At 39.8% G+C, this 23,802-nt stretch overlaps 1 protein-coding gene across 1 annotated transcript; it reads right to left on the reverse strand.

Annotated features, from left to right (window-relative positions):
* Positions 1–16,471: 16,471 nt before the first annotated feature.
* On the reverse strand, positions 16,472–18,231 carry LOC114043278 (cysteine-rich C-terminal protein 1-like). The gene is made up of 2 exons (XM_027862349.1): positions 18,125–18,231; positions 16,472–17,210 (listed from the first exon to the last, which is right to left on the reverse strand). The coding sequence occupies exon 2, from the start codon at positions 17,187–17,189 to the stop codon at positions 16,827–16,829; it is 363 nt and encodes a 120-aa protein (XP_027718150.1). The 5' UTR covers positions 17,190–17,210; positions 18,125–18,231; the 3' UTR covers positions 16,472–16,826.
* Positions 18,232–23,802: the final 5,571 nt, after the last annotated feature.

Raw genomic sequence — 23,802 nt, forward strand, 5'->3', positions numbered from 1 at the left:
GTGAGTTCCCTTTTCTTGAAGGTCCTCAAGCAGAGGTTAGATAACTATTTGTTGGGAATGTTGTCAAAGAGATCCTTGGTCAGGTAAAAGACGGCCTCTGCATTCTCTTCTCTCTCTGAGATTCTTTGATCTCTATGGTTCCTTACAGTCTTAGATGCTGTAACCATTTATGACATTTGGCATGAGCTGTAGACATTCTTGGGTGTTCAAGGATACACTTGAGATACACATCAGCTCCTATTCACGCGTTCTGTAGGTCTACAGAAATGTCACCCATTTCATTTTACCATTAACCAGCAGAGGATTGTTGTTTATAATTTTACCCACAAGGTGGTGCTCTTCTCTAACCACCAGCCCAGCGGTGACCTCAAGGTCTCAGGCGCACTGGCAGAAGACATCCTCTATGTTCATCCTCAAGCTGCCCAACCTCTACCAATCTGGAGCTTCAAAGTGACTGAGCAAGAAAGAATCTCTTACTGATCAAAATTCAGAATGATTCTAGGGTATAATATAACATTTTTGCTTGGGATTATAAACATATGGCAATTTATAACTCCAGAGCCCGCTTTTCTCCTGTCTGGGAGATTTCAGAGTTCAATCTCATCCCCTCTATGTTGATATTATGCAGGTGATCATCTCTGGTGGGCACATGGTTTCAAAACCCATAGGAAGTGGGTTCAAATCCCATTTCTGTGACTATTTAGGTCAACTTTGGAAAGACATTTAACCTTCTTAGGCCATAATGTCCTAATATGTAAAATGAAGGGTTTGGAGTAGTTGACATTCAGTTCCCTTCCATCTCTAAATCAATCACCCTGGGCTTTCACATAGTGAAATGGCAAAGAGACGGTAGAGCATGCTACTGTTCACAAATTCGTCTTCCAAATGCCTTCTTCCACTTTTCCTTTAAATTCTTTAGGGTGACTTAGACATCGTCCAACACTCTGGAAGCAGAAAAATGGTGACAGTCAGAGATCAGACTCCCAAGAAGAGAGGAAGATGGAATCCTCAGCAGTGTTATGTCAGGCCTCTTTATTTCCCCCCAAACTACCATCATCCTAGGCCTCAGGATAAGGGACCACTGGAAAGCAAACAAAGGATCTCAATAGGAGAGAATGGGCTCTTTAATGGTCCTCCAGTGTAAATGCTGGTTACACATACGAAGTAGTGTGTGACAATGGCCAAAGGAGTGATGTGGCTCCCAAGTTCTAATAGAGTTCAGAGGAGGAAAAGAGCACAGACTTTGGGAACCTAAGGAATCTTAGGGATCAAGAAATCAACAGAGCCGGAAGTAGGATTTTTTTTCACCTGGAGCAAAAACAGTTGGAGTGGGGTGGGATGTGGTGAAAGGAGAAGATAGCAGCACTGAGGATGGTCTAAAGGCAGATGCAGTGAGACTGGGACAGGGGCTGTCTGGACCTCACCCCTGGAAGAGATGGAGAGAAGAGAACAAGATGTGTGGCCTGTGAATAGTTATCCAGCATAGCGGACATAGTCTGGTGGAGGAAAGGTGAGGAATGGGGACATCAGTCATCGCTGGGAGGAACCATGATGCCCTGGGTGTATGTAGGGACAATGACCCAAAGTCCCAAGCTAGTTATGGATTTTAGAAGCACAAAATTTCACAATCAGAGGTGAGATTTTAACCTGGGTCTTCCCGATTGAAACCAGTGCTTTCCCCACTGTAGCACTGCCTCTCAGACACAAAGTCCCTCTACAAAATCCCCAACAAGGGCAAAACAGTATTAGAGGTGTGGAGTTGGAGTTGGAGTTGGAAGGCATCTTAAGAGGCCATCTGCTCCTCCCTCCTCATTTTACAGGCCAGGAAACTGAAGCCTAGAGTCTCAGTGACTGGCTCAAGATCACACAGGTGCTGAGTAACAAAAGGTGAAATTTGAACCCAGGTCCTCTGACTCCAAAGTCAGTGTGCTTTACTGCCTCTCAAAGGGTCAGGTTTTCTTTTAGGGGAAAAAAAGTGAAATTGAAATCTAGTATTATTTATCAAATGTTTTCAGTGAACTGAGAATGGAAATACTAATTACATAAAAATTCAAAGACAAAAAATTGCTCTCCACTTAAATTCAAAGGAAAAAAACAATTCTAAAATGTTCACACATTCATTTTGTGTATAATTTAAGTATCTCATTCATTTTTATTAGCTCTGCAAGTTACACATTTAAATTGAAGGAACCATTGTTATTAGACACCTTTATTTACAAATGTAAATTACAATCATTTAGAAAATAATTTGTTCAAATTTCCTTCCCTTTCACCTTCTAAGGAAACAGCAGCAGATAAGTTAAATTTGATTATGAGAATAGAACTTGCTACATATTTCTTCCATGGCCCACTTTTTTTTCTTTTTCTTTTTGGTAAGACAATCAGGGTTAAGTGACTTGACTAGGGTCACACAGCTAGTGTCAAGTGTCTGAGGTTAGATTTGAACTCAGGTACTCCTGACTCCAAGGCCAGAGCTCTATCCACTGCACCACCTAGCTGCTCCTCATAGCCCACTTCTTCCCATTCTCCACTCCCACCTTTGTGGGAAAATTGATTAAAACTCCATCAGCAAAGCTCTTCAATAGTTAACAACAAGTTGAAAAATACTTGGGTTTTCCATGGAAATTGACTGTTTGAATAAAGTGCCCTATCCTTAATAGTGGGCAGCTAGGTGGTGCCATAGTGCACAGAGCACTGGACCTGGAATAAGGAAGGCTAATCTTCCTGAGTTCAAATCTGGCCTCAGATACTTACTAGCTCTGAGACCCTGGGCAAGGCACTTCACCCTCTTTGCCTCTGTTTCCTCATCTGTAAATGATCTGGAGAAGGACATGGCAAACCACTCCAGTATGTTTGCCAAGAAAATCCCAAATGGAGTCACGAAGAGTCAGATACAACTGGAATGACTGAACAACACTAACAACAAATCCTTAATAGCAACAATTCAAAGACCTTTCAAAGCCTGCCGAGACATCAATGGCACCTTTTGTGTTGGTTTCAAGTAAGGATAGTTACCATCACAAGTTTGGGCTTGTTTTTTTTTAATTTTTTAAAAATAAAGTTTTATTGATATCTTTTGTTTTTATATTATTAAAAATTTCCCCAATATCCAGCCCATATAGAAGAGGGGAAAAAATCAGCAAAACCAATCAATATTTGAGGGAAAAAAATCTAAAACTATGTGCAACGTTCTATACCTATGGACTTCCCATTTCTATGAAAGAGTAGGGTAAGGGTATCTTTTTATATCTTTTCATCTTTTATCATCTCTGCCAGATTGCTGGGTGTGAAGTATAACTTCAGGGTTGTGTGTGTATAAGACCACATATACATAAATACATATGTGCACATATATATACATATACACATATGTATGTAAAGAGATGTAAGCGATCTATATAGTTTGTTTGCCAAACTCTTATATGAGAATTTGGAAACAAAGATTTTTTTTCCCACTGTACCACTTCCTTTTTTATATTAGATGTGTTTTTTGTTTGTAGAAGCTTTTTAATTTTATATAATCAAAACTATCAATTTTATCTTTTGTAATTGCTTCTATCTATTGTTTGATTAAGAATGCATCTCCTAACCATAGCTGGGAAAGTTATATGAGCTTCTTTTCTTCTCATTTTTATGTTTTATTTTTAATGTTCAGATTGTGTATGTTTTTTCAATTTATTGTCAATATGTATATGATACTAATCTAAGCAAAATTTCTGCCAGATAGCTCTCCAGTTCTTCCACCAGTTCATGTCAAACAGAGAGTTCTTTCCTAAGTGATTTAAGTTTGGGGGCTTATCAGACACTGGGTTATTGGGCTCTATTATTTCTGTCAGTCAATAAGCATTTATTAAGTGCCTACTATGTGTCAGGTCCTGTGATAAACACTGGGGATACAAAGAAAAGTAAAAGATAGTCTCTGCTCTTGGGGAACTCACAATCTAATGGTGGAAACAGCATGTAAATAATTATGTACATACAGGATAAATTGGAAATAGTCACTATAATTAAGAGGGATTGGGAAATGTTTCCTGTAAAAGGTAGATTTTGGCCAGAACTTGAAGGAAGCTGGGAAAGTGAGGAGGGAGAGATGAGGAGGGAGAGTACTCCATGGATGGGGGATAGGCAGGGAAAATGCCAGGAAGAAGGAAGGAAGGAAGGAAGGAAAGAAGGATGGCAGGAAGGAAGGAAAGAGGGAATTAAAGAAGGAAGGAAGAAAAGAAAGAAGAAACATTTAAGTGTCTACTAAGTTTCAGGCATTATTCTAAGGGCTTTACCAATATCTCATTTCATCTTCACAATAGCCCTATGAGGGAGGTGATATTACTATCCTCATTTTACAGTTTAAGAAACTGAGGCAGACAAAAGTGAAGTGATTTGCCCAGGGTCACATAGAAAGGAAGTGTCTGAGATCAGATTTGAACTTAGGTCTTGCTGATTCCAGGCCCAATGCTCTATTCACTTCACCTCCTGTTTAAGCAACCAGAAGGAGGCCAGTAACACTGAATCAAAAAGTACGTGGTGGGGAGTGGGGTGGGAGCGTAAGGCATAAGAAGACTGGAAAGGTTGTAGGGGGCAGGTTACAAAGGGCTTTGAATGCCAGAGAATTTTCTATTTGATCCTAGAAGAGATAGGCAGCCACTAGAGTTTAAGTTAGGTAGAGGGGGTGTGTGTGTGACATGGTCAGACCTGCATTTTAGGGAGATCTATTTGACAGTTGAGTGGAGAGATGAACAGGAGTTGGGACAGACTTGTGGGTGGCAGACCTCTGAGCAGGCTATTGTAATAGGCCAGGTGTAAGATAATGAGGACTTGCACCAGGGTGGTGTCAGTGTTGGCAGAGAAGGGGACACATGTGAAAGATATTGTAATGTAAAATTGACAGTAGTTGGCAACTAATTGGTTATGGAGGAGTGGTGGTGGTGGTGGTGGTGGTAAGAAAGAGTGAGTAGTTGAGGATAATCCCTAGGTTGCAAGTCTGGGTAACTGGAAGGATAGTGGTGCCCCTGACAATAATTGGGAATTCAGGAAGATGGAGGGTTTTGGAGAAAAGATAATGAATTCAGTTTGGAGTATGTTGAATTTAAGGTGTCTAGGAGTTCTCCAGTTTGAGATGTCTAATAGGCAGCTGGAGATGTGAGACCAGAGCTCAGGAGAGAGGTCAGAGCTGAATAACTAGATTGAAGAATCACCTGAATGGAAATAATCATTGAATCCATAGAAGCTGATGAAGTCACCAAGTGAAATAGTGTCAAAGAAGAGAGGAGGTCCCAGGACAGAGCCTAGTGAGACACTCCTCCATTGTCTACTTTTCTATTTTAACCAATGCCAAATGGATTTTTATGGTTGCTTCTTTATAATATAATTTGAGGTCTGGAATATTACTCCCCCTTGATTCTCGCCTTTTTCATTACTTTTCTTGATAGTCTAGATCTTTGGTTCCTCTAAAAAATTTTGTTATTTTATCAAGGTCTATGAAGTACCCTTTTGATGGTTTGATTAAGATAGCATTAAAATGGTTCAGCAATTTAGGTTGTGTTGTCATTTGTATTTTATTGGCAGGACCCAGACATGAGCACTGAATGTTCCTCCAGCTATTTAAGTTGTACTTTACTGTTTAAGGAGCACTTTGTAATTGACTCTATATAAATATTTCATATCTTTTAGCAGGTTTATCCCTAAATATTTTATGTATTTTGTAGTTTTTTAGAATAAGATTTTCCATCCTATTCTATTTCCTCTTGGATTTTATTATCATTTTACAGAAATGCTATTGATTTTTATGGGTTTATTTTTTAGCCTAAAACTTTTCTGAAGCTACTACAATTATTTCCTCTGATCCTCTAGGATTTTTAAAGTAAGTCATCTTGTCAACAGCAAATAGGAATAGTTTTATCTCCTTTTTTCCTGCCTTTACGCTGTCAATTTCTTAATCTTGCTTCATTGCTATTGCCAGCATTTCTAAGAACACTATTACTACTCATAATAATAATAGCTAGCATTTATACAGTGCTTTATAGTTTGCAAAGTGTTTCACAAATATTATTCTATTTTATCCTCGAAACAACTCTGGGAGGTAGATACTACTATTATCTCCATGTTTTAGACTAGGAGAATGGAGCATATAGAAGTTAAGTGACTTTCCCAGTTTCATAAAATTTGTAAGTGTCTGAGGCCAGGTTGGATCTCAGAACTTCCTGACTCTGGGCCCGGTGCACTATCCATTGTGCCACCTAGCTTTTACTAGGTGTAGAACATAATAATTAAAAATACTACTTTCAAGAAAAAAATAGGAAAAAAGATGGAAGAGGAAAAACTCAGTCAAATCAATCAATATATAAAAATCTAAAAATATATTCAATATATGACACCTATGCACCTACCACCTTTGCAAAATAGTTGAGTTAGGCTGTCTAGTGTGATGAAATATAGAAAATAGTGGTAAGGAGAGTGGGCTTCCTTGTTTTGCTGCTACGTTTATTGGGAGATTTCCATTGCATTTCCATTGCAGATGATGCTTGCTTTTGGTTTTAGATAGAGACTTTCTATAATGCTAAAAAAAAAAAAATTCCTCCATGCTTCTATTTTTCAGGATTTTCTTTAGCCTAAATGAGTATTGTATGTCATCAAAGGCTTTTTTCTACATCTATTGAGATGATCATGTGTTTTTAAATTTTGCTGTTAAGATGATTGTGTTAATTGTTTTCCTAATGTTGAGCTCTCTTTGCATTCCTGGCATAGGTATAACTTGGCAATAATGAATGACTTTTTTGATGAATTGTTATAATTTGGTAAAATTTTATATAGCACTTTGGAATGGATATTCATTAGTGTTATTAGTATTTAGTTCTATATTTATCTCACAAAAAGAGTCTAATAGCTTGATTTCTTTCTAAATCTTTGGGAATAATTTGTGTATTATTTATATTCATTTTTTATTAAAAGTATGACAGAATTCTCCTGTGAATCCATCAGGCCTGAAGCTTTTTTCTTTGATAGTTCCATCATAGCTAGTTCTATTTCCTTTTCTGAGAGTGAATTATTTGAGGTCTTTGTTTACTATTCTGTTAGAGTTAATATTTTATATCTTTTTAAAAATTTCTTTAGAACAATCCTCTATTTCTTTTGTATTCTTGTTTTGTTTCATTTTGGTTTTCTATATAACTGCATAGTAGGTTCTAAAATTTATTTTATATTTCTTTTGGTTTTGTTTTGATTTCTTTTCAAAACAAATTTTTATTGATATCCTTTGTTTTGTGTCTTGCTAGAATTTCTCCCAGTATCCTTCACCTTCCACCTTATATAAAGCCATCTCATACAGTAAATGATACTTTTAAAAGAAAAATAGGAAGAGGAAAATATCAGCAAAACCAATCAAATACTACACACTCACTCCAACCTCTTTTGCAAAGATGTGAGGTACATAGATGTGGTACATTGAATATATTTTCATATTTTTTTTGCATTGATTATTTTTACTGATTTGTCCTTTCTTTGTCTTTTCCTATTTTTTTCTTGGAAATGAAAAATTAAAAAGTCTCTTCTTTGGGACCATGTTTACTCTTTGTAATTTTTGCACCATTGTCTTTAGATTGTTTGGCGGTTGTTCTTTACATGTACATTGTTACAGTCATTGTCTGTATTGGTGTTTTATTGTTTTTTTCTTTTTTTAGCCCTGCTTACTTCACTTGGCATCAGACTCCGTAAATCTTTTCATACTTTTCTGTATTAATCATGTCTTACAGCACAATAATATTCCATTATATTTACATACCATACTTTATCTAGTCATTCCCCAATTGACGGGCATCCATTTTGTTTCCAATTATTTGCCACTACAGAAAGTGCTAGTATAAATATTTGTGTGTTTATGAGTGACATCACCTTGTTCATTTACTATTTTGTTGATCTGATTTTTCTGTTCTCTTTTTAATTGGATTAACTAATAGTTTATAGATTTTTGTTAGTCTTTTCAAAGAATTAACCTCTAGCTTTGTTCATTATAATCTTTTTTGTTTCTAATTTATGTATTTCTTCTTTAATTTTCAATATCTCCCTTTTTAATGCTTATTTTAGGTTTATTTGTTGAGTTTCTAATTTTTAAAGGGGCATTTGGTATATTAATCCTCTCCTTTTCTATTTTGTTAATGTATGTTTTTAGGAATATAATTTTTTCCCTGAGGGCTGTTTTAGCTGCAGGCCAGAAATATTGGTATATTTTTTCATTATTATCATTGTCTTTCACATAATTATTCATTGTTTCTATTATTTGTTCTGGATTCAATCATTATATAGGATTTCACTGTTAATTTTCCACTTGAGTCTGTTTCTTTTGTTTGTACTCCATGAACTGATTGCTATTGTTGTGGTGTTATGGTTTATAAAGGATGTGTTTCCTATTTGGTTCTTTACTTTTATTTATAATATCTCTGTTCCCTAACACATGATTAGTTTTTGTAAAAGTTCCATGTGGTAATGATATATATATACATATATATATGTATATATTATATATATTCTTTACTGGTCTCATTTAAATTATGTTTTGTTTTTTAACTCTAGTTTTTCAAACATTCTTTTTAATTATACATTTTCCCTTTTGTTTATCTTTCTGTTATACTTGTCCATATTTGAATGACTATCAGTAATATCTCCTTCTTTTATTATGTTATCTGTGTCTTATAATTTTTCTTGTATAAATTTTGATATTAGCTATTTATATTGTATAAATTTGATACTGATATTTGTTGTCTATGGTTCCTTTCAGCATAATATAATTTCCTTGTTTATCTCTATTTATACTACGAATTTTTGTTTTTGTTTTATTTGATAGCATGATTGCTACTCCTATTTTTTTAGATTCACTTGACACATATGTATATGTTTTTGCCTTTGTCTTTGAGGGGTCTTCCTTATAAATACCAGATTGTGAGGTTTTGTTTTCTTATCCAATTTGTCACTCTCTTTTGTTTTATTGGATTGTTTGATCCATTCACATTTGAAGTTATGAAATTAAGTTTATCTTTTCCTCCATTCATATCCCTAGTACTGCCTTTTTTCTGAATTAGGATTTCTTTTTTGTTCCTCTTCCTCCTCTAAGACAGTACTTTGTCCCCATAATTATTTTTACTTCAGCAATCTTAAGGCAACCCTATTTTCACAGGCTCTCTTCCCCTCACCCTCAAACTGCCCCCTCCCATTTTTATCCCTTTTCCTATTTAAGGTTTTATTTAACTTATTGATATCTTTTTCTTTATTTCTTTTTAGTTTCCTAATTCTTCTCTTCTTTTTCCTCTCAGTTAGATAATTGAAGTTTTCCCTCTTTTTTCCACTTCTCCCATAAATTTCTTTTTGCTGTTTTCATTTTCTAGACCTTTTTCTAAAAAAAGGTTACTTATCTTATTCTTTTCATTAATCCCTTTCCTTTTCCGTCTATTATAAGCCTTTATGTCTTGATTCATGGTCTTTATACTTATTTATTCCTTTGTTAGTCTATTTGTGTTCCTCATGGACTCAAAGCTTCTAAAATACATACTTTGAGTTCTTTCTTCTAACCAATGTTCTGGCTCCCATATACTTTTCTATTTTTCAATTTATTCCCCTTCCTGTACTCTCTATTCCAATCAAGCTGACCTATGAGCTGTTCTTCATATGAAATAATTCATTTCTTTCCTCCATCCCTTTGCTCAGGAAAGCACCCCAGGTCTAGTGTATTTTTCTATTCTTTTTCAATTCTACCTTTTAGACTCCTTAACTTTCTTTAAGGTTTTGCTTAGGTGCCATCTTCTATGTAAAACTTTCCCTATTTCCCCACCTCATCCCATTGTTGGTATTCATTCCCTCTTGAAATTATATTACATTCAATTATCTATGTGGATGTTGCCCCCCACCCTCAGTGGAATTTGGGTTTCATGAGGGCATGCGTTGCTTCATTCTTTTGTTTGCAACTCCAGCATGTATGTAGCACAGTACCTAGCATGTAGGAGATGCTTAAAATAAATGAATGTTGAATTATCGAAAGTGTAAGGGGTAGAGGTGATTTGGGGGCACGAAGAAAAAAGAAAAGTTTTAGAACAGAACCATGAAGAATAAAATACTTTTAAAAATCCATGGCTGTATTGGTGTGGATAAATCCCTCTGTGAAGGCAGATTGCCACCCCTTTATGATTTAGGAGATATCTTGGAAAGGGATTGCTGCCAAAATAAACAAACAAAAAAATAATGCCTCAGCCCTCTGAGGCCAACCTGACAATGAGGCCTCTCTAAACTAAATGGGGTTGATGATTCTGGGACCATAGGTGAAGCCTTCCCAGCTTCAAAGGATCTACAAAAATCTGTGCTGCATTGGTACAGCCTTTGAAAACCTAGGGTCACTTCTATGCTATGAGGAGGGTAGAAAATAAAGAATTGATAACGATAGAACACAATGATTGCTCCGCAGAGAGGAGGGCCTGGCTGAGTCTTTACACTCTAAATTTGCAGTGGGGCAAGTCAGACAATCTTGTGAATGTCTCCAGAGACTTTGAGCAACCCAGGAGCAGGAGCTAGGGAATTAGATGGTAGAGGTTATCCAGAGTTGAGAATTAGCCGGCTGGGGGCAGGAGGGAAAAAGGGATGGGCAAGGGTTTCTAGGGCAGTGGCTAATGAATCATTGAAATGGCATGAAAGCAGATCTAATACCATTTGTGACTGGCCTCTGATGAAACATCTGTATGGAAAATAGAATTCATACTTCATCCAGGCTCCTGAGATAGAAGAAAATGCCTTAGTGTTTGTTACCTGCTGTACTTATCACAGGCTCATATGTCAGAAAGGACAGCAGCTGTCCCTCTGCACCAGATGAACTGTTGTTTGAGAGAGAAGGGACAACGTTGAGCGTTCTTCTCTAACTAGTTCTGTCACTCATCCTGTGACATGAGAACATTTTTCAGGTTTATCATCGTCAATCCCTTCCCGACCTGTTGAAGTGTCATTGATAGGAGGAGAGATGATCTTTTCCTTACTCACCACCTCCTATGAATGATAGTTGCCTTGTTTGACCTGTTAAGTTTAACTGAGTCGAAACTGCTATTTCCCCGATGACTAGATAGAATTTCTCAGGCTAACTGTTCAATTATTTTGAATTACTGAAATATCTCCTTCAAAAGGGAAGGAAGGTAGTTCATGACTAACTATATCAGATGACTACCCTTGGCTTCCTTGATTCCACAGTCCCCTGGTTCCCCTTTAATCCCTCTGCTGATTCCTTCTCTTCCTCTTACACAGGCTTCTCTTATGGGATCATATATACATTCATAGACAGGATTATAGATCATAGTATCATGGCTTAAATGACTTGAGATGTCATTGAGTCCAACGCTCTCATGTTACAAATGAGAAAATGGAGGCCTAGGAAAGGGAAGTGATTCGCTCAGTGTCACACCTGGCAAGTGTAGGGGACTGAATTTGAACCTAGCCACTCTATTATTGTTCCTTCTGTTCCTATCATAAGTGGCTAGGTAGCACAGGGGATAGGGCACTGGGCCTAGAGTCAGGAAGACCTGAATTCAAATCTAGCCTCTGACATTCCTAGCTGTGTGACCTTGGGAAAGTCATTTAGCCTCTTTTGCCTCAGTTTCCTTATCAGTAAAATGGGGATAATAATAATAGAACCTACCTCCCAGGGTTGTCATAAGGCTCAAATGAGATAATCATCGTAAAAAGTGTTTAGTGCACTGCCTGGTACACAGTAGTTGCTAAATAAATGCCTGTTTCCTTCCCCTTCCCTTAAATATGGTCTTCCCTGAAGTGTTGTCCTTGGCCCTCTTCCCTTCTCTCCCAGTGTGCTGCTCCTGAATAAAAACATTTAAAAATCAATTCCATGGCTTCAATGATTGCTTCTCTGTACTTTGACCATACTATTTCCCCCTAAAGAATCTCCTTCATTGAAATCCTATTTATCCTTTGAAACCTAGTTTCAATCTCCCTCCACTATTAAGGCTTCCCAACTCACTTCAACCTCCTTCTCTGCATTCCTAGGACATATGTTTCTGCTGTCTTGTTAAATCAGTTAGGATCATCTCATAGGACCATAGATTCAGGACTGGGAGGAGCTCAGAGGCCATGTAAACTCACTCCTTCACTTCATTGGTATAGCAACTGAGACTCAGAGGAAGAAGTCATATTGCTAACTAGCAGGAGAGTAGAATCCTCTCATCCTTCGAAATCAAATGTTCTTTCCACTTCATCATGTTTGAAGTAGCAAGGATTTTGTGCTGGAAGAGACGCTCAAAATAAACTAGTTCATTTTCTTCATTTTACAGATGAGTAAACTGAGGCTAAGGGAGGTTAAGCGACTAGCCCAGGGTCCCACAGCTGATAAGTGCCCGAGGCAGGGTTTCTTGCTGATTTAAAATCCAGTATTCTATACATGAATCCTCTCTTCATGAGCCCTGGCCACTCACGACATCCCAGGATTGTCCAAGTTTTCTTGGTAGGCACAGAACACTGGTGATTCACTTTGAGCTGGCAGGCCACTTCATCTCTCTTGGCCTCAGTTTACTCATCTATAAAATAACTATAATAAAAACTGTCCTGCGCATGTCATAGGCCTGGGGTCATGATCTACGGAGACAATATATGTGAAAGTACTTAGTGATTGTAAAATGTTATATGAATATAGCGTGTCATGTCTTGGAACTGTTTGATTATTCTTACGGGACATCTAAAAGTGAAAGAAGGGGAAGGGGAAGGAAAGAAACATTCATTAAGTGCCCATTATGTTCCAGGCACTATGTGCTTAACTCTACAATTATTATCTCATTTTATCCTCACAACAACCCTGGGAGGTAGGTGCTATTATGATCCTCATTTTACAATTCAGGAAACTGAGGTAGACAGAAGTTAAGTGACTTGCCCGAGATCAGACAGCTAGGAAGTGACTCAGGCCAGATTTGAAACTAAGGCCTTTCTGACTTCTGATGCAGCGCTCTATCCACCATACCACTGAGCTGCTCCCAAAGAAAGGACCCAGAAATCAGAGCCTACCTGACAAAGAACATTATATAACACAGATCCATGAAATACCAAAATACCAAAATCCTTTCAACCCATGCCTGCTGGAGCATAACAGCTATCCCCAGAGACGCTCTCTGAAGTCATTTCTCAAAATGTACCTGGGTACGTGTGGTATGGTACCATTATGAGTACTGGTAGAGTTTAACTGTGTATATGTGATTTTTTTGCAGATATGCAGCACATACTATGTGACAGGAGTCAAGAATTCTTGAGTTGGAATCTTGCCTCAGCTACTTGTTAGCTATGTTACCTGGGCAAGTCATTTCATCTGTCTCTGCCTCAGTTTCCCCATCTGTAAATTAGGTTGTCAAGAGGATCAAATGAGATTATGTGATATAATATATCATATGTTGCATATAATCTGTATTATATGTAATATAATATATGTAATATAATACATTATATATCATATATAAAGTACTTTGCAAAGTTTTAAGTGTTACATAAATATTAGCTATTATTATGACTGTTCAAAGCCTTTGCTTAATCCTCTGCCAATGCCTCAGTATGATAGGGAGGTTACTTTGGGCTCTTGAAGGCTATGAATCCCTTCTGGTAGGTCCTATCAAGCTAGAAAGGCTTCAAAGAAGAGCCCAGGGTCCAATTAGCATCTTTGTAGAGGGTACCATGTTAGCTGCTGGGCCTATAAAGACTAAAATGTAGCAATTTCCACCTTCATGCAATGTATGCTCCACTGGAAACTGACTCTATCTGTCCTCCCAGGATCCTCAGTTGAATTCCAAGAGGCACAGCAACAGAAAACCAGCCACAAGGTGATAGAATTTTTAGTCAGAGTGACTCCCCAAGACCATTTACTGAGGCATAGAGGGATTGCCATCTGCATTGGTAAAGAAAGTGCTGAAGTAGGGAGGGTCACAGGCTCTATATTAAGAGCTGGAAGGAACCTACGGCAGTATCTAGTCTAGAGATTCTTGGCAATTTTTGTGTCATGGACCTCTTTGATCTATTGACCCCTTCTCAGAATAATGGTCTTTAATACGTAGGATTACAAAGGAAACCAGTTAGATTGAAATAGTTATTAAATTGAAACCAAACAAAACAAACAAGTTCATGGACCCCAAGTTAAGAAACCCTGCTAGTCCAAACTTCTCATTCTACAGATGAGGAAATTGAGTCTGAGAGAACTAAAATATCTTGCCCAAGGTCATTCAGATAATAAGTGGCAGAGGTGAGATCTGGGTCCAGTGCTCTTTCTAAGAATAGGGAAAGCCCCATGCTAGATGCCGATGGGCAGGCAAAGATAAAGTTTTTTCACTGAGCTCAAACCTGACATTAGAACATTAAAAGTTAATTTGTTTTTTTTGTTCAGGGTTGGGGTGGGAAGGAAGGGGTCAGGCTGCTTTGATGAAGACATTAGATCTCTCTGGTCACAGACCTTTCATGCTGGTCCTTTAAGTCTTGGTGACTGTGGGTTTAACTCCCATCATGCTTCACATTACACTGTATAGTCTCCTTGGTGAATTATCTCTGATTCTTTTGGGTTTAAGTGTGTCTTGGTATAGAAAGTTGCCACCTGTTCTCTCCAAGCCCCGGGTGATCTCAGACTTATTGTTTTAGGGATTCTCTTTTCCTCTCCTACCCTCAGACCTCAGTTTCTCATCCTGCCAAGGACTGGTCACTTCACCATCCAGCCCTCCCCTTCCAACTCCTCAGGCTTGTTTCTTTAATAGATATCACTAGTGTGGGGGTGGCAAGGTCAGCTGGTGAGATCATCTATTGTAAACATTTTTTCTCAAATAACCTCCCACTTAATAATTATAGTAGCCTGTGTTTATATAGACGGCACATTAAGGTTTATAAAGAACTTCCTTAGCAACCACCTAGTGTTATTCCCATTTTACGGATGTAGAAATTGAAGCAAAAGTGGGTTATGTGGCCAATCCATCTATGTATCACAACTGGGATTGAAATCACTCTTGAAAGTTATTCTTTCCAACGTGCCACTTTGCTTCTGAGAATCATTCAACCTTGGTATTGAAGAGAAATTCAGAAATCATCAGCTGCAACCTCCCATTCAATGCAGGAATCCCCTTTAACTTGCCTTGGAACAGGGCTCATTTATGGCTTTTACTTGAATACTTCCAGGGAGAAAGAGGTGAGTCTTCCTGCGGCCCTTTCAAGCCAACAGCTCCAGCTCTATTGAGCAGGACAGACAGGGATGGGCAAGTTGCTACCACCAACAAAAACTTGTTTTGGTTTTTAAAAATAACTATCTGGTGTCATAAAGGTCCTCTCTTCCTTTACTTTCCTTCCCCATCTCCTCTCTATCCCATCCATAGCCTTTTCTTCCCTTCCCTTCATTGCCTTTCCCTTCTCTTCCTTCCGCACCAGAAGGCATCTCTTCTTCCCTTTCAGAGCATGTTCCAGGTAGCAGTGTGCTCTGAGCCTCTGGTACCTCACTTCCTCCTTTCTTTCTGGCTAGTGTCATAAAGATGTGGGCCCAGGTTTCTGAAAAAAATAAACCCTCCCTCTTCAGGCTACACCCCAGCCCATCCTGGAGAATGAGATCAGGACCCCACATTTCTCCTTCCTCTTACTCATGAAAAGGGACCTGAGTAAAAGTGGAGATCACTTTTGTGTCAAACTTAAGCATATAAGACAGGGAAGGCTGGGCCCCATCTCCCAGAAGGCTTCAATCAGAGGCCAGTTTTCTCCCAAGAACTAGAGGGGACCATAAGGTTCCAGCCAGAGAACCAGCCTGGGCTCTTACCACTCTCTCTCACAATTCTCTTTGAGATCCACTTCCCCATAGAGTCAGGAAGACCTGAGTTCAAATCTGGACTCAGATATTTACTATGTGTATGACTCCAGCAAGTCACTTAGCCTCTGCCTTGGTTTCTTCATAAGGGGATAATAATAGTACCAACTTCTGAGGGTTGTTGTGAGGGTCAGATGAGATAATCATTGTAAAGAGCTTAGCACAGTGTCCGGCAACATAGAAAGTGCTTTATAAATGTTGGCTATTATCTTGGCCCTTGGCTCCTTGGACATCAGCTGGGCAATGCTTTCCACAAGCCCTCATATCTCAAAGGCAGAAACCAAACTATCGTTGCCTCCTAACGAAATACTTGGCATCTGAACCAGACATACCAGGAGTGCCTTGGAAGAAATGACATCCTAAATCAAAGACATTGCAACACCTTTGTTGTAGGTGGAGTTATTTCTACCTATCTGACACACCATTCATTTGGGAACAGCAAGGTAGTGATTCTACTTCCCTCTGTCATCACCTTAGCTCTAAGGTTACTCCTGAATATAGTGCACAGGGGCGGCTCTGTCCATGACCAAAGCAGGGTCTTGATTTTTATGTCTTTCCCAGTTGACCCAAGATGCTTAGAAAAATTTCATTAGGGAAGCGGTAAAAAGATTTGAGGAATAAGAAACAACAGGAAACTAAGATGTTCCTATAGGCTTTATTATCACACATTCACAAAATCAAATTTAGTCAGCCAATACTGATTTAGGGCCTACTATGTGCAGGAACCTGTATCTGCAGACAAAAAAAAAAGAATATAGCTGAGTCCACAGAGAGATCTCCATAGAGAATGACTTCCACATGAGGACCAGGCAGTTACATGGATCAGAGAAGAGCACAGGTTTCTGCAGTTAACCTTCTGGGGGAAACTCTGAGATGCCCCAAGACATCTCCAAAGGAAGACGAAGAGAAGTAAGGGGAACCAGTAGGCAGGGGCATCCTCTTCTGCCATTCTCCTTGTAGGCTGGTCTTCACTTCTGCTGCTGGGGCTAATTCAGCAGCTTCCAGAGCAGCAGCCAGAGCCACCCCGGCCTACAGAGGTCTGGGATCTCTGGCTGCCGCTATCCCCACAGCAGCAGCAGCCTCGTCGTCTGCGGCGCCGGGAAGGTAGGCAGCAGCCTCCAAAGCATCCAGTAGAACTAGACCCACAGCATCCTGAGGATCCGCAACATCCTTCAGAGTTGGACCCACAGCATCCTCCTGAGCTGGACCCGCAGCATCCTCCTGAGCTGGACCCGCAGCATCCTCCTGAGCTGGACCCGCAGCAGCCACTAGATGAAGGAGCTGGAGTAGGGGCTGGCATAGGGGTCGAAGAAGAGCATTGGGGATAGCCTTTGACAGGAGCCTTGGAAGACATCTTTCTACCGTTTAGGTAAACCTGGAAGAAAGTACCATATGTAAAACACAAGTTACTTTTTTTCCCTTTCCAGACCAGGAACTCGGGCATTCTTGAGATATAGCACAATTAGCATGTTAGGCTCATTGTATGAAAAGAGTCTCCTGAGTAATCTTCCAGCAATATGCCCCTCTGGTTAGATCTCAGGACCATAAATTGAGAGCTGAAAGGGTATGTAGAGACACTATCTAGCCTAACTCACTTTGGAGGAAACTAAGCCCTCGGGAAGTGAAATGACTTGTCCACAGTCATATGGATGGTAAGTGACAGAGACAGGCTCTATTTCTAGAGAAGATATTTTCTACATGGAGTCAATAATTGGCCACTAACCCCAAAAGGTCTTGATGGGTGGTACAAAATGAAATATTGTGGATATTACTATATAAATATATACATATAAGGACAAACCTTTATAGGCAATATACAATTTAATATGTATATTACATTACAATCACATAACATATTGCATATGTACTATACATGCATATATATTTATGCATGTATTCTTATGACTAAAATAAAGAATGGAGTGTTTTAGACAAATGCTCCAAACCTGGGTTTCCTCTCTCCCATTCTTTCTTGCCTCATCTTCACATTTATCCCATATGACCCACAAGGAGTACAACAAGATGAGGCTATTCCCATTTCTGCCATAACTAGTCAGCAGAAATTGCTATTGGCCTTAAACAAGCCACACTATGTCTTTTGGTCTCAGTTTCATTATCTGTAAAATAAAGGAGCTGTCCTTGGTGATCTTTGAAGTCCCATGCAGTTCTAACATTCTAAAGCTCTTCATTCCTCTAAGTTACTTCCAGACATCTCCATCCTTACCCCCTTGCTCCTCTATCTTAGGCTCCCCATAGCCCTCTCCTTCCAGGGCCCTCTTTGAGACTCACCCCACACTGGTTCCAGGGGATGTTTCACCCAATTCTTCAACCAAGAGACGTCGTCACTTCTAGAGCAATGAACTGAGTAGCAACCAGGTGGAAGACTTTTTATACAGGTTCTAGACTGCCAGCTGGCTAGTGAAAACACAGGCTCCTGCTATGGGAGGGTGGAGCCTCTTTCACAACATGCATGCCCTGGTGACAGGTCATGTCCCCAAGCCAAATTCTTCCATCACTCACGTCCTGCACAGTGAGTATTGTAGGTGGTACACGTGGGAATTCAAATCACTCCAGAGAGGTGCCAGGTTGCCTCTGGCATGTTGATTTTTTCCAACATGGCTCCACTCACCAGGAAGGTAGCTGTGGTGTGTGTGTGTGTGTGTGTGTGTGTGTGTGTGTGTGTGTGTGTGTGAAAAAGACACACTTGTGCTGGGTAGGATTGAGGAGGGAGACAAGAAGGAAAGGTAAAAGAGTGTGGAGTTATCTGGTAGTCCATCTTTCCTTGGGCCACCATCATTTGCCTTCCCAGCTCCTGGGACTATGCTCATAACTATTTATATGTTCCTATATTAAATTGTTTACCTAGCATTGTATTTTTAAAAATTGGTTATTTTGGTTCACATCTATGTTAGCTTAATCTTTGCTCTCCACTGCCAGCTGCTTGGTTAGCCCAGTGCCTGGAATTCTGCCACTCAAATAAATGATGCTTCACAGCATCACAGATTTAAAGATGGAAAGAACCTTAGAGGCCACCTAATCAAACACCTCTCTTTACACATGAAGAAACAGAGGCGCCAAGAGGTTGAATGATTTACTGAAAGTCACATAGGTAGTAAGTGCCAGGGTCAGGATTAGAACCTGGTTTCTCTAGTGCCATTTGCATTGTACACATTACTGCATCCTAATGGTCTTATTTAATGATGAAGTTAGGCATGGAGGGATTACACGTGAAAGAAGTACCCACCTAGAGGAAATGATGAATCTTTGAAGAATTGACATCAATGTATAGGTCCCTACCCCTGCTTCCATGATGCTGATCTACCTAGTATGGGAGATCTGAGTCTCTCTATCCTGTTATCTTTCTCCCTTTGGGGAAAAGAAAACATCTCACGACAGGCTAGGCATGCAAGTACACAGGCAAAAGATTTCTTGGAAGACCTGAGGAGCAGAGATATGAAAAGGAATGTTCTGTGAATAACAGAATCTTGGTGTCCAGAGAGACCATCTAAGGCCGTTAAATTCAACCCCCTACTTGCTTCTGAACCAATGAATGAATCAGAGGGGTCAAAAGCTGAAGATTTTGAAAAATTTTGTTACTGCAAAGAAAATTTAAAAAAAAAAGTCATACAGAGAAAGTAAAGACCGCCAATGACATTTCAGTTTCACATAGTTGTCCTGAGATTAGGATTTCTTATTACCTATACTTAGAAGAATTTGAGCCAAGATCAGACTTAATTTCACCAATGGGCAAAGTGGGAGTTGGTGTAAGGGAAGATAAGGAAGCCACGAGAAGGAACAGAATCTGTTCAGGAAACACGTCCAGTTGTAAAATAGGGAAGTAGATGAAAGAATTTGGTGCAAATATCCTCGTGCCTGAGATCATGCTTGATTGGGAAAGACTCAAGCTTCTTGGGTATAGCCTCCTGGTACAACTTGGTGAGCAGGTAAGTAAGTAGTGACTAACAGTACAGCACAGGTGTAAATACCAGCAAAAGGAGCCCAGATCTTAGACAAGGATCTCTGGATTAATAGTCTTCTGTGGTAATTAGCTAAGCAGGTGAGTCTAATCAATTAATCAATCAACAAGAATTTATTAAGCCACTAGGGGCAGCTAGGTGCTATAGAGCGATGGTATCAAACTCAAATAGATGCAGGGACCACTTAACCCTACATATGGATCCCTACAGTGGTATATTGACTTTTTAAAAAAAAAAAAAACATATTAACATTATCTATGTTCTATTGTATTTTTATTTATTTTGGTAAATATTTCTCAATTACATTTTAATCTGTTTCTGGTCTCACTCCAGAATGTTCTGGGCTGCACAGAGAGCAAGTGTTTGATATTTCAAGTATAGCGGACAGAGTGCTGCACCTGAAGTTAGGGAGAATCCAGAGTTCAAATTTGGCCTCCGATAGTTAAGAGCTGTGTGACCCTGGGCAAGACATTAAATATCTCTCAGCTTTGGTTGCCTTATTTATAAAATGGATACAATAATGGCACCTACCTCCCAGGGTTGTTTGTGAGCCTCACATGAGTTAACATCTATAAAACTTTTTGTAAACCCTAAAGTGTTATATAAATGCTAGCTATTATTAACTATATGTATTCTTCTTATTAGGCTTTTATTATATATCAAATACTGTACTAGATCCTGGGAATGCCAATACAAACGTGGTTTATAATTCCCTCCCCCACCACAAGCCTTCTGAGTGACTTTTGAAAGGTGAAGAGTCCTGGCTAGGCCTGAAGAAAACATCACCCAGTTGTTCCTGGATAGCCAAAGTTCCAGAGTCATCTGTTGGCCAGGTGGGCAGAGCTTACCAAGTTTTTGCTCTGCTCTGATCTTGAGCCAGCAATCCCAGCTTTCCAGAAGGAGCACTTTCTTCTTTCCTAAACTAGTCTCCTTAGGAATTCTCTTATGCAACTTTGGTGACTTTGCAATGGAAACCATCAAAGAACCTAGGAAAAGTGGACCAAGGCCCTCTGCTTCGTAGCACAGACTGAGCAACTGAACTGGTCCCATGTGAGGGACTATTGTCCCTTACACTTGTGCTCAGAAGCTGAGCCAGATTCTGGAACACAGGGGACAGAATGTAGCAGTGAGAGGGACAGTGCAGAGAACCAGCCTCAGTCATTTCCATATCCCCCCTTATGCTACAGGAAAAAGAAGGGAGAAAGGGGATGATGGCTTGAAGGGAGAAACAGGCTAGGGAAACAAGGAACAAATAAGAGACAGCAAGTGCCAGACATTATAAGCTTTGTCAACAGTCAGTAATTAGAGGTGAAGATTTTAATGCCAAGGATTTCACCAAAATGTATGTGAGAGATGAAGTCAACTCATCACCTAACAGAAAACTTGGGTGTCTGAAGGTCAATCAATCACTCAAATATTGTTTAAGCACCTGCTAGGTGCCAGGCCCTATGCTAAATCCTAAAGATACAAAAGGAGGCAAATGGAGTTTGAAATCTAATGGGAGAGACAATATGAAAACAAATATATATGAAGTGAGCTATTTACGGAAATAATTAGTAGAGGGAAAGCACTGAAATTAAGAGAGGTTGGAAAAGGTTTCCTGTAGAAGGTAGGGTTTTAGTTGGGACTCAAAGGAAACCAGAGAGGTCAGTAGTTAGAGTTGAGGAGGGATTCCAGACATGGAAGACAATCAGAAAAAAATGCCCAAAGCCGAGAGATGGAACATCTTGTTAGTTAATTGGCTTTCCAGCCAAGAGACCCCTCTCACTGGATCAAAGAGTAAGGTGTAAGAAGACTCAAAAGGCACGAGGGACTAGGTTTTGAAAGGCTTTGCACGCCAAATAGAGCATTTTGTATTTGCTTCTGGGTAATAGGAAGCCACTGTAGTTTATGGAGGACAGCTAGGTGGCGCAGTGGATAGAGTGTCTGGCCTAGAATCAGGAAAACTCAGGAAGACTTATCTTCCTGATCAGATCTGGCCTCAGACACTTATTGATGTGTGACCCTGGGCAAATCACTTAACCCTGTCTGCCTCAGTTTCCTCATCTGTCAAATGAACTGGGGAAGGAAATGGCAAACTACTACAGTATCTTTGCCAAGAAAACCCCAAACAAGGTCACAAAGAGCCAGACACGACTGAAATGACTGAACATAGTTTATGGAGTAGGTTGGAGAGTGGGGGTGGGGGTGACATGATCACTTTAGGGGCTGAATGGAGGACGGATTGGAGTGGGGAGAGAACTGAGGCAGGCAGACACCCCAGAAGGCTATTGCGATAGTCCAGGTGTGAGGTGATGAGGAGTCTGCACCAGGACGATGTCAGTGTCAGGAGAGATGACATATTTCAAAGAAGTTGAAAAGGTGAAATTCACAGGCAACAGCTTGGATACGGGGGAGTGAGAATCCAGGATGACTTCGAGAATGTCCTAGCCTGGAGGAATGGAAGACCAAAGCAGAAAGAGCCTTTTGGTGAGAGCTGAGGTGCCATAGGGATTGCTGAGGAGTTCCGGTCTCGGAAAAGAAGGGAGATGAGAAGCTACGCTCTTGGAGAGGTCATTGGTTCCTCCAATTCTGTCAGAGCTGCTCCTCTGGATGAAAGGAAGTAATTTACAGATCCCTCTGTATCAGTCACTGCTGGAACCTCCAGGCTGCTTATTTCTTGCACTGATGCTGCCACTGGCCCCGTAGGAAGAACTTTGATGCCTGTGCCTATGGGATCTCCTTGGATCATTGGGAAAGAGGCAGCCTAGCATCCCCCAGAGCAAGAGCTTCTGCTTCTACCAGAGGTAAGACAAGAGCATCCTGTACGTCTGTACAGGGTATAGCTAGAGCTTCAGACCGTAGCTAGAACCACATCAGGAAGAGACTGGAGGATGGCATGGGAGTGTGGGAGGACAGTTAGAGGGGGTGGCATTTGGGATGGCTTTGACAAAGGGGCTGGCATTGCCTCTAGCTTAGCTGGTAGGACATTCAGGGGAGCTGAAAGGTATACATAAGAGGTTAAGGTTCCCACATTTCAGTGACCTCATCATGTTCAAATTTGAAATAAAATTCTAAATACTTTTTAGTTACAATCAAACAAATTTTAAAAATCTAGGCCCTAGAAATTAACAAAAAACACAGTGGCTTCTGTTACTGAAGAGTGTATCCTATTGACTTCATTTGGTTCAAATAAATTCTCAATAACTTCAAATCCGCTAACTGTCCCCTCCCCTCTTTTGCCTTACCGATCACAGAATTAGAGAATTTCAGAGCAAGAAGGGACCTCCTAGATTAAAAGAAAAAAAGATTTCTCTCTACAACATACCAGAGAAGTGGTCATCTAGACCTTCTGTGAAGACCTCCAGGGAGAAGGAGGCCATTACCTCCTAGGACACCTCATTCTACCTTGGGATACCTTCACTAGACTTTTACACGTGTAGATTTGCAGCTTTTTCACTTCCATCCAGTGCTCTCAATTTTACCTTGAGGGGCCAAACTAGAGGAGTAAACATTATATTTTTTGTAAATCCCTCTTCTTATTGACAGCTCTTCAGAAATATGAAAATAGCTAATCAGATCCAGGGCTGAGTTTTCTCTTCTGGAGGTTAAATGTCCCTTTTGTTGTTGTTCAGTCGTTTTGGTCATGTTGGACTCTTTGGGGTTTTCTTGGCAAAGATATTGGAGTGGCTGGCCCTTTCCTTCTACAGCTCATTTGACAGATGAGGAAACTGAGGCAAATAGGGTTAAGTGACTTGCCCAGGGTCACAAGTTAGTAAATGTCCCTAGTTTCTTCAATTGATCAAACCTTGAGTTCCTTCATCATCCTCCTTGACCTCCTCTGACTGCTCTCCAACGTGTTTGTTTGTTTTTGGTGGTGTGAGGGGAACTAGATCTATGATTTCATTGATATAATGTTCAAGTTTTCTCTCTGACACATACTGACTGTATGATTCTGGCAAATTATTTAACCTCCCAATGTCCCAGGAAACTCTCTGAGACTATAAAATG

The sequence above is a fragment of the Vombatus ursinus genome, unplaced genomic scaffold, assembly GCF_900497805.2.
Source record: "Vombatus ursinus unplaced genomic scaffold, bare-nosed wombat genome assembly UNPS02014768.1, whole genome shotgun sequence".
In the NCBI taxonomy this organism is placed as follows: domain Eukaryota; kingdom Metazoa; phylum Chordata; class Mammalia; order Diprotodontia; family Vombatidae; genus Vombatus; species Vombatus ursinus.